Genomic DNA, 12047 nt, shown 5'->3' with positions numbered 1-12047 from the left:
AACTCCACTTTTTATGCCTCCCTCTTAAATAGTGGTGTTGCTCAGAGTTCCACAAATGTTTTATTCTCCTCCTACAAACTGTACCTCGTTGATCACATCATCCCCTGGGCTTGTACTTTTTGTATGCTGATGGCTTCCTTTTTTTTTTTTTTTTTTGTCTTCTTGCTATTTCTTGGGCCGCTCCCACGGCATATGGAGGTTCCCAGGCAAGGGGTCGAATTGGAGCTGTTGCCACTGGCCTACGCCAGAGCCACAGCAACGCAGGATCCGAGCCGAGTCTGCAACCTACACCACAGCTCACAGCAACGCCGGATCGTTAACCCACTGAGCAAGGGCAGGGACCGAACCCGCAACCTCATGGTTCCTAGTCGGATTCGTTAACCACTGCGCCACGACGGGAACTCCGCTGATGGCTTCCTAATCTGCATCTCAGATTGTGTTAGGCAGGATGGGTTAGGTGAAGTGTGTTAAGAAACTATCCCCACATCTCAGTAGTGTCCCATGAAAACGTTTATGTCTTGCTCATACAGAATCCACTGCAGGTCCAGATGTGAACTGCCTGGGGACAGTTCCAGAGAAACGATTCTCTGTCTGGGGACTCAATGATCCAGCTTGAGCACTTTCATCTTCACCTTCTCATCACAAAATCTCCATGATCAATCACCCTGAAGGGGAAGGGGTCACAGGAGGTCTGGCTTCAGCTAAAAGGGGAATACATCACTTTCATTCATAGTCCACTGGCCAGAGCTTATCACACGGCACTCCTAAACCGCCAGGGAGGCTCAGGGCCAGAAGGAGAGGAGATCCGGTGTGGAGGAGAACTGGACTCTCTACCACACGAATCTAGATCTCTTTCATGAGCCCCCGACCTGTGTAGCCAACTCCTCTCTCAACATCTGCTTGAATGTCCCACAGGCACCCTAGACACAAAGTGTCCCCAAGTAAACTCACTGTTTATGCTGAATCCTATCCCCTCTTCTGTATCTTCACTGTGAGTCAGTGATCCAGGGCCGAAACCTGGGAGTCATCTTGAGCCCCTCTGTCTCCCTGACCTTCCTCTCACAACCAACAAAAGACCAGATCCATCCCCTGCCTGCCCTCCCTCCTCTTCCCCAGGGCCAGTGCCTCGGATCAGATCATCCCTCTTTCTCCTCGGGAACTCTGCAATTCTGAAGGACTCCCCGCCCAGGGTCTGGCCCTCACCAGTCCCCCTGCCCTCTACTGCCCAAACCCAAACCGAACGTGATCACGTCACTTCGCTCAGCAGTCTCCCCATCACCTCCGAGGTGAAGTTTGTGTAGGGTCGTGCATCATATGGTTTTACCCTTCCTCTAGAGCCTTGCCTCTTCCATTCCTCATCGCCACCCACCCTTCTTCCCTCTAGCACTGGCGATGATGAAGTACTTGCATTTCCCCGGGCAGCACAAACATGACAAAGCATGTCTTTGCTCGTGCAGTCCCTGTGCAGAACTCCACTTCCTTCCTCTGCCAAGGAAATGTGATTCAGCTTTCAAGACGTTGCTCAAACATCATCTCGCCTGTGGTGCTTGACTCGACACCCACTCTCCTTACTGTACAACCTGAGCCCTTTCTCTTTCGACTCCCCACTCCATCCTGTGTGTGTGACACAGCACGTTTGGGTCACAGTAAGTGCTCGGTAAATGTCAATTAATCCTCACTCTGAGTCTCCAACTACTGCTCTGTCCTCCTCTGGCTCCTCTTCCTCCATCAGCCCTTTGGTCTTCGACTTTTTATCCTCCCTTGTTTTTGCTGCCACTCTCCTAAATATTCCTCAAATTCATCCATCTCTTCATCTCTTGGTTGCTACCGCCCTAGTCCAGGTCACTCTTATCCCTGAACTGGATCCTTGTCATCTTTAACCAGTTGTTTATTTGTTTGTTTGTCTTTTGGCTGTGACCACAGCATGTGGAAGTTTTCGGGCCAGGGATCAAACCCGAGCCACAGTTGTGACCTGAACCATTGCAGTGACAAGTTAAGTGCCAGATCCTTAACCCACGACCCACAGGGAACTCCTTGACCAGTCTTTTTATGTCTTTTCCTGCTGCCTTCCAACTTAATCTCTCTCTGCCAGTTTTACTGATTATTTCAGAAAGCAAGTCATACCACCCTTAAGTATCTTCATGTTTTCCACATCCCCCCAGCACCCCAGCATCACTTTACACACTTCCTTGTTCTTCCACACTAGGCCGAACCTTTTTTTTCTTTTTCTTTTTTTTTTTTTTTTTCTTTTCTTTCCACTCTCCTTTCTGGCACAGGGCTTCTAAATTTTAATGTTCTCTTCCCTCTTATTCTCCTCATCTTGGCCTAGTGGAAATCCCATCATGCCAGATTTGGGCTTGTTCTCTTCCAGGAAGCCCTCCGTGGTTCCCTGTGTCACGGGCATGCACAGCCAGGGAGCCTGCACAGAAGGCTGGGTTTTGCCTACCATTATATCCTCAGAACTTAGAACCGAGTACATGACACCTAGTAAATGTTTAAGAAATGATTTTTGTGAACAAATGAATTCTCTCAGGCAATGAAATTCCAACCCTTGAAATAATCATTGCCTCATTCTGCTGTTTCATTCCCTGTATCCAAGTCCCAAGCCTTAGCACTTCCAATCTTACTGCACCTGTGGATCCCTCAGCATTCCTGATGCTCACATCCTTAAAAATTCCTGAGTTATTGCCATACTCCCCTCGCTTATTCCCTTGTCTCTTTCTTTACCCAAAATCTATCTTATTTGATGTGGTGTAATCTTCCTTAAAGGCCATGTTTATCATCTACCCCCAACTCAAACACCTTTAGTTATTCGTCAATGGTTAAATTATATTGCTTGGATTTAAAGACCTCCAATTTATATATATAAACGTGGAGTTAAAATGTAGTTGAAGGAGTTCCCGTTGTGGCTCAGTGGAAATGAATCTGACTAGCATCCATGAGGACACAGGATCCATCCCTGGCCTCGCTCAGTGGGTTAAGGATCCAGCTTTGCCATGAGCTGTGGTGTAGGTCGAAGATGAGGCTCAGATCTGGCATTGCTGTGGCTGTGGTGTAGGATAGTGGCTATAGCTGTGATTCAACCCCAGGCCTGGGAACCTCCATATGCCACAGGTGCGGCTCTAAAAAGACAAAATTAATTAATTAATTTAAAAAATAAAGTGTGGTTGATTTACAATATTGTGACAATTTGTGCTGTATAGTTATGCATACATATCCCAGGAGATTGGGTATGGTTCCCTGTGCTATGCAGTAGGAACTTTCTAAACACAATATGGCTTATGGAGTTCTCGTTGTGGCTCAGCAGGTTATGAACCCGCCCAGTATCCACGAGGACGCAGGTTCAATCCCTGGCCTCAATCATTGGGTTAAGGATCTGGCCTTCCCATGAGCTGTGGGGTAGGTTGAAGATGCAGCTCAGACCTGGCGTCGCTGTGGCTGCAGTGTAGGCTGTGGTGGCTGCAGCTCTGATTGGACCCCTAGCCTGGGAACTTCCATATGCCACAGGTGCAGCCCTAAAAAGCAAAAATAAATAAATAAATAAATAAAGATTTCAATAAACTATCTGTCTTGAATCTACCTATGAACTATTTTCTGCTCCTCACCCTTTACAGAGGGCCGACTCTTGAACCATGCTGATAACCCCGAAAGACATCCCCCGAAGCCTAGCAACCCGGCCTGGGCCTGGACCTCCTCACGCAGTCCCTCTCTTCTCCCCCATCCAAACCCTCTCCATGCTCCAGGCCCCTGCACAGAGTCTTGCCTGATTCCACCAGCTCTGCCAGCCGGTCCCTTCTTCCAGGCCTGCGAGGAGCTCTCTGCTCTGCCCGAAACTATCTATTCCAGATTCTCTGCTGGGCCAGCTCTTCCCTGTCCTCTGGTTCTCAGGATAACAGGCCTTCCCTGGTCATTGATTTTATCTAAAGACATTTGCCCATCATTTGGTCTCCAGCTTGGCTCTCTGCTTCTTTTCTTCGTGGTAACACAGCCTGCGATTAATCCGTTATTTTCTTGTTTATCATTTCTCTTCTCAATTAGACAGTGGGCCCCATGAAGAGCTTTCCTGCCTTCTCTCTGAAATAGCCACGGCACTTAGGCCACTTGCATGGCCCACTGTGTTTATTTAATGACTATTCTTATTAATATGATTTTATACATAAATGTTTATATGTAAATGATTCATTTTCCCTTTGAAGGAATCGTCATACTCTTAACACACTTAAAATCTCTACAGCTGGCACCTAACACTGTTTGCTCTTCAGCCTCATTTTCCTGCTCAGGAGAAGTGAAACCGTAGATACTTTTTTTTTTATGGCCACATCCTGTGGCATAGGGAGGTTCCCAGGTTAGGGGCCGAATCGCAGCTGTAGCCGCTGGCCTACACCACAGCCACAGCAACGCCAGATCCGAGCCGCATCTGTGACCTACACCACAGCTCATGGTAACACTGGATCCTTAACCCACTGAGCGAGGCCAGGGATCCAGCGTGCATTCTCATGGATGCCAGTCAGATTCGTTTCCACTGAGCCATGACGGGAACTCCAAACTGTAAGATACTTGATGACAGATAATGTGAGCCCTACCATACCTGGCATGGTGGTTATAGACTCAATACATACTTTATTAGAAATGAACTCATCCCCCTATGTTCTGGCATTCATGGGTCAAAAGATATAAAAGAAGCTCTCTGCTTATGGAGTTAAAATATATACAAACCGTATTGGCCACAAAGAGGAAGTATGCCCTGGAGTTGAAACAAGATCTTTGTGGCACAAAGCTTGGTGGCGGCAGTGGCAGTAATCACTCTTTCATCATTCTGCAAAATAAGGGTGGTGACAGAAGCAGCAAGTGAAAAGCTGGCTTAGACAATAACATCTTATGACCGGACTTTTTCTTCAAAGGTAACTATGTGTACCCCATACTTTTAATCTAGATGAAATAAATACCCAAAGAAAATGTTATCAAATTTTTAAGCAGTTTCTGTAACTTTTAACTTTATTTGGTGGGGGTGGGGGTGGGGGTGGGGGTGGGGGTGGGGGGAAGAGTTGCATCTGGACATCTAGAAGAGTTGCATTTAGTCAGTGGATTTCATGCCCAGCGGTAAGATTCTCCAGTGCTGGGAAAAAATGTGAAAAAGTAGATATAGCCCTCTTTCTACTTTAATTTATGCTTCTGTCAAATGTTTGGAGTATTTTCTGCTTTCCCTGGGGCCTGAATCTGTAAGTAGCCATTTCCCTGAGGCATCATGCGATGGCTTTGTCTTTTGGGGGGTGGGGGAGAAGGGAGGGCAGCTTTTGTTTCAGGGGGCTCTGCTGGCATTTCCTTGGGATGGTTGTAAATTCAGAGCCACTCATGAGAAAGTTAAGATTTTACTGAAACCTATGATCTGCTCCTCTCCCACCTCCCCAGTGATAACAGTCAGGTACAAATTCCCAGGGTAAGTTCATACAGGGTTTAGTGCAAACATGTATTTCAATATTTTAAAAATACTGCATAAATATTTCATGGTGTTCTGCAAAGAGCACCCTTGACTCTTAAATTAGAAAAGGAGCCAAACGTGCTAGAAAAATTGTTATCACTATCGAGTCTGCTGTGGATGGTGGACTTTCTATTCTCATGGCTCAGAATTCTAACCAAATGTCTCTGTTGGCGCCTTTCTTATTATCCTAGATTACACACTCTCTAAAAGTTTGTTTGATTGTAAGTCACTTAATAATGTTGCTGTTGCTGTTGTAACTGGTACGTGGCCATGAGGTGTCCTTCTTCAAACCCTCCCACATGTCCAAGGACTTAGAAGTTGATTCACTATTGAGAGCTGATACTGTTTACTCTTTAATCTCATTTCCCTGGTGAGAATAAATGAAACTGTGAGAGGCTTGATGACAAAGATAATGTAACCTAATGAAACACAAGTGATTGATAGCATTTATTGTCTAAATAAATCACCTTAAAATATAATCGATTTAGCAGAGCCAAAAATTCTTTGTCATGGGCTTGGCTAAGTATGAGGTAAAATTATAGCCTCCTAAAATTGTTTTATTATTTTTTAAAAAGTAGCAACAATTGTTATCAACAAGCAGAAACTGGCAAAGCAAGCGGCAGTGCGTAGCTATAACAGAAAGACCTATCCCCAATAAAAGACTTATAGAGATTTTCAGTGAGTTGGGAAAATGTTTATGATAAAAAGCTTAGTCTTTTTTTAAAGGCAAAATGAAGTAATTCAACTAGATTTTTTAAAAAATGCATGTAAGTATAATGAAGAGGAAATACACTAAAATAGGAAGAGTGGGTAGTGGGAGTTTGAGTGATTTAATCTTCTGCCTTTAAGTACTTACACATTTTAGTACAAACAAATAAAAGAAGGAAGCTTAACATGATAGAACCATAGCTTAGGAGTTTCTGTTGTGGCTCAGGAGTAATAAACCTGCCCAATAGCCATGAGGACGAGGGTTCGATCCCTGGCCTCGATCGGTGGGTTAAGGATCTGGTGTTGGCATGAGCTGTGGTTTAGGTCACAGATGAAATGGCTTAGACCCTGCATTGCTGTGGCTGTGATGCAGGCTGGCAGCTGCAGCTCCGATTGGACCCCTAGCCTGGGAACTTACACATGCCGCAGATGCGGCCCTAAAAACAACAACAAAAACAAAAAACAAAAAAAAAAGAAAAGAAAATAGAACCAGAGCTCAGATAAGGGCATGGTCACACTTGAAAAGATAATATGTAAATAAAATAGAAGTGTCTGATGATGCAGCCTTGAGGAAGGGCCCCAAGAGCAAGTGAGTCAGTTTATGCAGCCTGCCAACGAGAGGGAAGCAAATGCATCAGGCCTCGATGACCGTTTTAAAATCAGCTATTCTGCCTCTCTCCTTACTTCAGTGTTTACCAAGCGGAAGTGTGGTTTTAGTTGGCTTTCTCAAATGTTCTGACAGAATGCACAGGTTACACCAACATGTTCCTCATGTCATTCCAGTTCATACATTAGTCTCCTGTGAGTTGGTCAATGTGAGTCAGTTCTGGAGCAATCATTCCATTCTTGGCATCCTGATAAGATCAGATTTACGGACCTACAAAGTGGAGGACTGTCTGCTGAGCTGTAGTACTTGCTCTGTAACGTACATGACCACGGCTCTCACTAGGACACCCCCCACCCCTTGCCTCTCTCCCATGTTACGGCACAGGGAGTAAGGTCGCAATCTCGAAATTGGCCCCTTTGCTGCCTCTCTTTTCCAAGTTTTCTAAGAGGTACCTTTCTTTAATTCTCAGGGGAAGACAACATGGGAGGCAGTGGCTCCAAATCTGAGCCCAACAAAAGTAAGTCCAGACAGAACCCATTGCCTACCTTGCTTCGAGTTAAATTGGACTGAAGTTACTGGGAACTTGCTGAAAGGCTGTAACGGGACATTTCCGAAGTTGGAAGAATCAGAATTGACCATGATGCAAGATCTAATGCTAAGAAGGGTGAACAGGGAAACCAGAGAGAATTGCCTCATCCTCCAAATTTGAGGAAAGGGTGTCTCTGTGCTCTATATTAGACCATCTGGGTAGTTTATGGATGCTGGCTCACTTCTGTCATCACCCCTCTCTTTGTGGCATAGGAAGGCTCACCCAGGCTGCTTTTGCCTAATCTCTGTTAATAGTGGCCCTGGAATTCCCCCTGTGGCGCAATGGTTTGGCAGCATCTTGGGAGCACTGGGTTGCGGGTTCAATCCCCAGCCCAGCATAGTGGGTTAAGGATTCGACATTGCAGCAGCTGCAGCTTGGGTAGTGACTGCGCTCAGATCTGATCCCTGGCCTGGCAGCTCCATAGGCCTGGGGGCAGCCAAAATGGGGGGGGAAGGGGCTCTGAAAATAAATGAACAAAAAAAGGCAGCTATTTCCAAGATCAGATGCCCCAGGACTTTGGGAAATGCTAGTTCTGGGTTTTGTTTTTGGTACTCTACTCCCTGGCCTTGAGATTGTTCTACTTAAGTCCCAGGGAGCAGAGATCCCTCGGGTCCTATTAAAATCTTCAAAGGAGAGACCTGCACTGTTTTTTTTTTTATCAAAGGGACATGTGGCGGATGCAGAAACGCTAGGCTCTTCTTTCATTTATGTGGCTGTTGTTTAAGTTCCTGAGCTAGTTTTCATGTTAAAGGATCCAGGACTTGAGAAATACGTTCCCTCCTGTTGTGGAGTCGTAATCCCCTGGTTGCTTGGATAAGGTGAGGCACGAGGGGACCCTTAAACTGGAGAGGGGCGTGGCAGACACACTAATGCCCCTCAGGTTCTTCCACAGCAGGACAAAAGGTCCGCACCACCACCACCACCACCACCACCACCGCCACCACCACCACTGCCACCACCACCACCGCCGCCGCCGCCACCACTGCCGCCGCCGCCACCACCACCACCACGGCAGCCCCGCGGCCACCGACCTTCTCGGCACCGCTGCAGTTTACCTCTACGCCCTTCTTCTCTGGCCACTTCAAGTAAGCGAGCCTCCCCCCACCCCTTTCATCTCATTCCACATGGCATTTGATTTTGTGCTGACACCTTTGCCTCTGGACTTGGGGAGGGAGGTCTGGGGAGAAGGGACAGCAGCAGTTGAAGAACGAAATCAATTTTTTCTCTTCGGAGTGTGGTTCTTAACCTGGGGTCCCCCACCCACCCCAAGCCCCCAAGCCTCCAGAGACACTCATGAATCCCTTAAGCTGATAGATAAAACGTGCCAAGTGCAGGCCCCGGCGAACGATGTTTGAGCGGGAAGAGAGCCCCTGGCTTTCATCGAGGCCTCACATAGACCCAAAAGCCAGAAGTTGAAAACGGGGGGCTGAGAGTGAGAGGGAACGAACCAGTGCAAAAGCTATTTCAGGGATTAACCCACCGGTGGAAAAGGCGGCCCTCCCGGCTTTAGGAAAGGCCCTCAAACAGCCCGGTGGCTCATCTGCTCCCTTTCTTCGCCACGACAGCAAAGAACATCTGGTCTTAGCCTTTTTTGCTGGGGTTCTACTGACGCTGCTGCTGCTGGCCCTGGTCTTTCTCATCACGAAGAGCTGCAGAAAGTGTAAGTGCCTGCCCTCCTCCCTCCGCTTTGAAGGGGGGTAAAGGCTGCCGAGCGCCCCCCTCCCTGCAGACCGAGGACTCAAATCCCTTCACTGCCCTCCTCCCTCCCCCCTCCACCCCCTCCCTCCACCCAGCCCTTCCCCCAAGACTGAAGAAAGCCGCTTCCGACTCCCCCAGGCCCCACTGGTGAGACTTGTCCCCTCTTCTTCCTGGCACTTGTGGCAGGTCGCGCCAGTCCCCGGGCCCCGGACCCTCCCTCAGATCCTCCAGCCGAGGTAAGACCACCATGTTCCTTCCTGGAGAGGGAGGCCTGCTGCCCCTGGAACCGCCCTCTGTGCTGCGCCTTCTCGGCCAGAATAGTGTTCTTGCTCTGGACCCTGGGCAGCTGATTCTCTGAAGGGTTCTTCCCATCTCTGGGTCTTCTCGGACCCCAGCTTTCAAGTTGCTTCTAAACAACAATTTCAGGAGTGCCCATTGTGGCTCAGCGGGTTATCCATGAGGACACGGGTTCGATCCCTGGCCTCGCTCAGTGGGTTGAGGATCGGGCATTGCCGTGAGCTGTGGTGTAGGTCGCAGACGCGGCTCGGATCCCCCATTGCTGTGGCTGTGGCGTAGCCCTGCAGCTGCAGCTCTGATTTGACCCCTAGCCTGGGAACCTCCATATGCCATGGGTTTGGCCCTAAAAAGGAAAAAATAAATCAATGAATAAATAAAAGGCGCTCGCTTCTAAGAAACACCTTCCTCCACTCTGAACGCACTCCTTCCTCCTCCTCCTTCCTCTGCAGTGTGCACCCCCTGAGGAGGCCCTTACTTATGCCAACATGACTTTCAAAATCTCAAAAGAAAAGAGAGATCACCTGACCCTGAGCCATTCTGCAGACTCAGACCCCGTTGTTTACGCTCAAATTAAAGAGACAAACTCACCTTGCCCTTCCAGGGAGGCTTGAGTCCCGTGCCTCTCACCTCAGCTGGGGCTTCCTATGTCACCTTCCCTTTTAACCTGGGCCACACCCTGGCTGAGACCACAGCCGGAGCTGTCTGGCTGTGATCAGGCAAAGCTAGCCAGCAGTTTTCAAGAACAAGGGTCAGTGTTTTTCCTGGCCTGAGAAGAGATCTCCAACTCTCCTGCCTGGACCAGCAGCCTGTTAGCCCCTGGATGGCTGGGACTGGCTCCTTGTCCCCTCCCAGCGTGCATGGCACACAGCTCAGCATACACAGCGCGTTCCCGCGGCATCACCGATCCACTTGGGGGGAGTCAACCAAGGGAACACCCTCGAGAGGATCACAAATAAAAGCAACCCCTCTGCAATGCGGCCTCTTTCTCCATCGCTGATGTGTCTGTCCCCATCCCCTCCAGAGTGACAGGCAGGAAAGCCTAAGGTATCACCATGGTACAAACTCTGGAACAAACGCAGTGTTGACTGGGGGCACGGGGCTCGAACTCCACCACTACCTGCCTTCATTCCCTGGGGTAAGTGGGTTAAGCTTTTAAAGCTTCAGTTTCTTCATCTTGAAAACAGGACTAATAGCACGTGTCTCTCAGTGTTAGAATAAACGGGATATCACATACACGAGTACCCTGTACATCCCAGAAGTCCACACAAATACAAGGCCCCTGTTGGCTAAAGCGTTTATTCAAATGTGAGTGTCCATCTCCTGGCTAGAGCCTGAGAGATGCGCTAACAGTGCTATGTGGGAACTAAAGATTAATCTAAATGTGAACGCCCCCCGCCAAATCCCAGTGGATAACCCCACAGAGTATCCCATCAAGTACCAATAAGATTATTTTTTTGCTATGTAAGATTACTCCAAAGCTCCATGGAAACAATGAACAGGAAAGCAAATCTAGGAGAATTCATAAAATAAGCAAATAAAAGTAAGATGGGAAGGCTAGCCCTAACAGCAAATTAAAAGTGCTGTTTTATGAAGCACTTTTAATGACTAGTTAAAACATGTTAATTGTTCATGAACAAATGAAGGAATAAAATTAAAAGACCAAAATACATGAGGAAATTTAGAGTATGATGAAGATGGCATGTCAAATCACTTGGGGGAAACTGGTTTAGTCATAAATGGTAGTGAGACAATTACGTAGCCATGTAGATGCAAATAGGATCAGATCTATATCTCACTCTTTATATCAAAATCCCAATGTGCTGAAATTTAGCTTAAAAAAAATAAAAGTACTAGAAAAAAACATGGGAGGTTTTTTTTGTTTTTTTGTTTTGTGGGTTTTTGTTGTTGTTGTTGTTTTTTTTTTTTTTTTTTTTTTTGGCTTTTTAGGGCCTCACGCGAGGCATATGGAGGTTCCCAGGCTAGGGGTCGAATCAGAGCTGCCAGCCTACCCCACAGCCACAGCAGTGCCAGATCCGAGCCACATCTGCAACCTACACCACAACTCACGACAACGCCAGATCCTTAACCCAGTAAACGAGGCCAAAGATCAAAACTGCGTCCTCATGGATACTAGTCAGACTCATTTCCGCTGAGCCATGACGGGAACTCCTAAATAGCTTTAAATATATGAAGAGATACTCAGCTTTACTCATAATAAGAGAAATCATAATTAGAACTACAGTTAGATAATATTTTCCATCAATAAGACTAGAAAAATTCAAAACGCTTGCTAACAAACTGTTAGAGCAAAATTGTGAGGAATTAAGACACACTTCTACTACTGGAGGATACAGTTACTATGGAAGGCATTTTGGCAGTAACAACATTTTAAATTCTAAGAATGTGTCCTACTTAAACATGTGGGGAGTCTTACCTGTGTAATTCTCATTGCAGCAACTATCCAACAAACTAAACCTCAACGCGGCTTATTCGACTCTAAGCACTGTTCTAAGTGCTTGGCATGTGTTCGTGGGCTCCTCACAAAACTAGGAGGTTACAATGAGAACTATTGTTCTCGTTTCACAGAGAGGTCGAACAATTTGCCTGGGTTCACACTTGGTAGTGGCACTGGGACTGGAACGCAAGGGGGCTGGCTCCAGACTTGGCAC

At 47.2% G+C, this 12047-nt stretch overlaps 1 protein-coding gene across 7 annotated transcripts; it reads left to right on the top strand.

Moving 5' to 3' along the window:
• C4H1orf162 (chromosome 4 open reading frame, human C1orf162) lies at positions 374-10770 on the top strand. Of its 7 annotated transcripts, none has more exons than XM_021088673.1 (7): positions 374-1646; positions 4829-4901; positions 7264-7311; positions 8264-8468; positions 8949-9043; positions 9220-9317; positions 9828-10351. In XM_021088673.1, the coding sequence occupies exons 3-7, from the start codon at positions 7275-7277 to the stop codon at positions 9987-9989; spliced, it is 597 nt and encodes a 198-aa protein (XP_020944332.1). In that variant the 5' UTR covers positions 374-1646; positions 4829-4901; positions 7264-7274; the 3' UTR covers positions 9990-10351.

The sequence above is a fragment of the Sus scrofa genome, chromosome 4, assembly GCF_000003025.6.
Source record: "Sus scrofa isolate TJ Tabasco breed Duroc chromosome 4, Sscrofa11.1, whole genome shotgun sequence".
NCBI classification, from domain to species: domain Eukaryota; kingdom Metazoa; phylum Chordata; class Mammalia; order Artiodactyla; family Suidae; genus Sus; species Sus scrofa.
The sequence above is the reverse complement of the archived record's forward strand: the minus strand, read 5'-3'. Positions and strand labels throughout refer to the sequence as shown.